Source organism: Trichechus manatus, unplaced genomic scaffold (genome assembly GCF_000243295.1).
Source record: "Trichechus manatus latirostris isolate Lorelei unplaced genomic scaffold, TriManLat1.0 scaffold00101, whole genome shotgun sequence".
Classification (NCBI taxonomy): Eukaryota; Metazoa; Chordata; class Mammalia; order Sirenia; family Trichechidae; genus Trichechus; species Trichechus manatus.
Window position 1 is genome coordinate 3,510,363 of NW_004444037.1, and position 3,219 is coordinate 3,513,581.

The 3,219-nt window shown below is 47.3% G+C and overlaps 1 protein-coding gene across 1 annotated transcript in view; it reads right to left on the reverse strand.

Annotated features, from left to right (window-relative positions):
• The window catches only part of SRP72 (signal recognition particle 72), a 31,041-nt gene extending 30,046 nt beyond the window's left edge, over positions 1 to 995 (reverse strand). The window contains exon 1 of the mRNA XM_023737385.1: positions 799 to 995. Coding sequence (XP_023593153.1) covers positions 799 to 907 — 109 coding nt within the window. The 5' untranslated portion in view covers positions 908 to 995. The remainder of the gene's footprint in view (positions 1 to 798) is intronic.
• Positions 996 to 3,219: the final 2,224 nt, after the last annotated feature.

Consider the following 3,219-nt stretch of genomic DNA (forward strand, 5'->3'; position numbering starts at 1 on the left):
TTGTTTTGAGCAGCCAAACCCTGTCTTGTTCACTAAATTTCAAATCTAACAAATACAGACTGCATCTTCAGTAGAAAAGAATTTAGCAAAATGGAGCGCATTAAAAAGCAAGGCCATATTAGACTTATGTATTAAAGGATAAAAGAATATGAGTTGAATCTCACAGCAAAGACAGTAAAACTTGAAATTATCACTTAAAGGCCAAAAACAGGCCAAGCTTTCCTTCCAACATTATTCCAAATGTTGGTGCTCTCACACATACATTTTCTGGTTTAATGGCATTGGGGTGACTCTATCTGCGGGAATGACACGCCTGTACCCTCAGACGGATCTGTACAGCTTCCACCTTGTCAGCATCAGCTTCCAAATTACGTGTCCCAGGCGGGTTCCTATCCTCGCGGAGGACCAAGGGAGCAAGCTCCCTCAGCAATACTGTCTTCATCACTCCGTTCAAGAGGCAGGAGAAAAGGAAGCAATGTGAGATATTTTCAAAATGAAGCGTGAAAGCAGAAAGAGAATCAAACGAGAAGCACCCAGAGCTGCGGGCTCTTTAAATCTCTCCCTCGCTTCCTGTGAGAGATACAGGGGGAAGTACACGTGGCTCTAAGCAACCTGGGTCCCGGGGCTGGCCCGGAGAGGCGGAAGGGCTGCAATTCGCGCCTGCCCGGCGTTCGGGCCTCAGCCGGGGGGGCAGCAGGGGGTCTCTCCCCTCCCGCGTGGTCGCGGGCACTGGATGGGGGCTGCGTCTTCCCGCTGGCCCAGGCCAGCCCCAGTGCCCGCCCCCGTCCCGACACTCACTCTTGTTGACTGTCTTGAGAGCGCGCGTGAAGTCGCCGTTTTGGCCATAACGGTTAATTTCACTCCAGAGCGCAGGTACTGAAGCCCCCCCGGTGGCGCCGCTCGCCATCTTGCAGGAGGGGCGGGGGCGCCCTCTGCCCCGGAAGCGGATCCCTGAGAAGCCGGAGCGAGGACGGAAGTCCGCCGTTGCTAAGCTTCCCGGGGTTGGCGGTAACGTTTTCGTTTAGTCAGTGTGGGGGTTTGTAATCTTCCGCCGTCGTAGCAAGTTTACGTGGTTGGAGTTGTTTCTGATACATCTTACCGATGCACTTGTCGGACTCCGGGAGGGTCTTGAGAGGAGGTTCACCAAACAGTTTCGGCTTAAAGCAGCCTGTGTTTCCGGGTTGACCGCTGCAGGTGAGGCGGTGTCTTGGACGTCTGTCCCCGCAAGCCTCTTAACGGTCTATGGGAGAGACAGGTGGAAAATAAAATAATACCAACTGGAAATCATAGAGAGTCGTTTGAAAGAGAGAGGCGCGGCTTCTCGTTGGTGGTTGGGAATACTTAATAGAATAATTGGCATTTGAACGGGTTTTTGAAAGATGATTGGTTCTGGGGAAAGTGGCGGAGGGCATTTCTGCGGGAACCAAGCATGAGCAAAAGCACAGAAGACCCAAACCAAAACACCCGATGTCGTCGAGTCGATTCCGACCCTATAGGACAGGGTAGAACTGCCCTCATAGCTTTTCCAAGGAGGGCTGGTGGCTTCGAACTGCCGACCTTTTGGTTAACAGCCGAGCTCTTAACCGCTGCTAACCACAGCGCCACCAGGCTTCCGAAGCAGAGGAGTCCCCAAGTTTGGTGAAAACCCCTTAGCTGCCCGTTGGACTCCAGTTCAGGAGCAGTGGCAGTAAGGCCTGAAAGGTAATGTATTTTGGGGTGAGGATGCCCATGTTGGGTTGCTGGCTCTGCAACTCATTAGATGCCTTACTTTGAACAAGTTACTTCTCGGAATCTCAGTTTTTCCGACTTTAAAGTAGGGATAATATACAATAATTTTTACCGATAAAATACAATTCATGCATCCTGACACATGTAACACAAATATCAACATGCATACCAGTGTCAGGAGTGGGTAGGTACCTATTGGGTATTTTTTAGAAGAATGACATATTGTTCATTACTGAATGCATTATCACTGGTCTCAGTATCGTGTCACGATTCTCGTAACTCTTGCCACTTACTCTTTCTTTCCTTCCCCCAGCAATTTAGCTAACTCCTTTCCATCCTTCAATATTTCTGTATCTTTCTGGTCCCAGGCCAAAAGTTACTTTTTTTTTTAAGGAAACCTTTGCCCTTGCAGACTGAGGAACGTTCCCCTGTTATACTGTTACACAGCTCTCTATTTCTAAGCACCAATAATTATTTAAGACCTGTCTTTAGATAGACTGTAAGTTCTGTGAGGCCAAGGACCATATTTATCTTGCTCCCTGCAGTATCCCTAATACCATATTTATCTAGTACACTGCTTGGCACGTAGTTGGTACTCAATTTTTTAACCGAATGAGGTTTTGCTTATTTCTCTTCTAAACTGTGAGTTCCTTGAGGGCAGAAACTATGTCCAGCTCATGGTTTTGTCTGGTGATGCCTGGCACATATCATGCCCAGTCAGCATAGTAATGCAAAGGCAGCACTAAAGGTCATGTGAACTCTAGATGCAGAGGAATATAAGCTTATGAATTAGTAAAAATCACGGTAAGAGCTTTAGACTTTATTGGCTATGGAATTGTCACCGGTTTTAAGGTAATTATGCCTAGATTTCAGGGTAGGTTAAGGGAATCCCAGATGGCATTTGGTATACCCAAAATTTTGTGTGAATTTTTCCGATAAAAGGTTTGTAGCTTCTATTGGATTCTCCAAGGTGTCCGCATCCCCACCCCCACCCCTCAGTGTTAAAAACCACTGCTTTAGTAGTGTCTTTCCAACTTCAGAACATTGACTTTATATACCCATTGCATGAATAGATTCCAACTGATAGCAACCCTATGGTAGAACTGCCCTATAGGGTTTCCAAAGCTGTAATCTTTACAGAAGCATGCTGCCACATCTTTGTTCTGCAGAGCGGCTGGTGGATTCAAACCACTGACCTTTCAGTTAGCAGCCGAGCTCTTAACCACTGTGCCACCAGGGCTCCTTTGACTTTATGTAAAACTCATTGCCACTGAGTCGATTCTGACTCATAGTGACCCTATAGGAGAGAGTAGAATGGCCCCATAGGGTTTCCAAGGAGCAGCTGGTGAATTTGAACTTCTGACCTTTTGGTTAGCAGCCGATCTCTTATCCACTGCACCACCAGGGCTCCAGGTGACTTTATATAGGGATTGCCAATTTTGGTTTATGTATCAGTCTGAACCCTTACACTTTACATTGTTGTTGTCATCT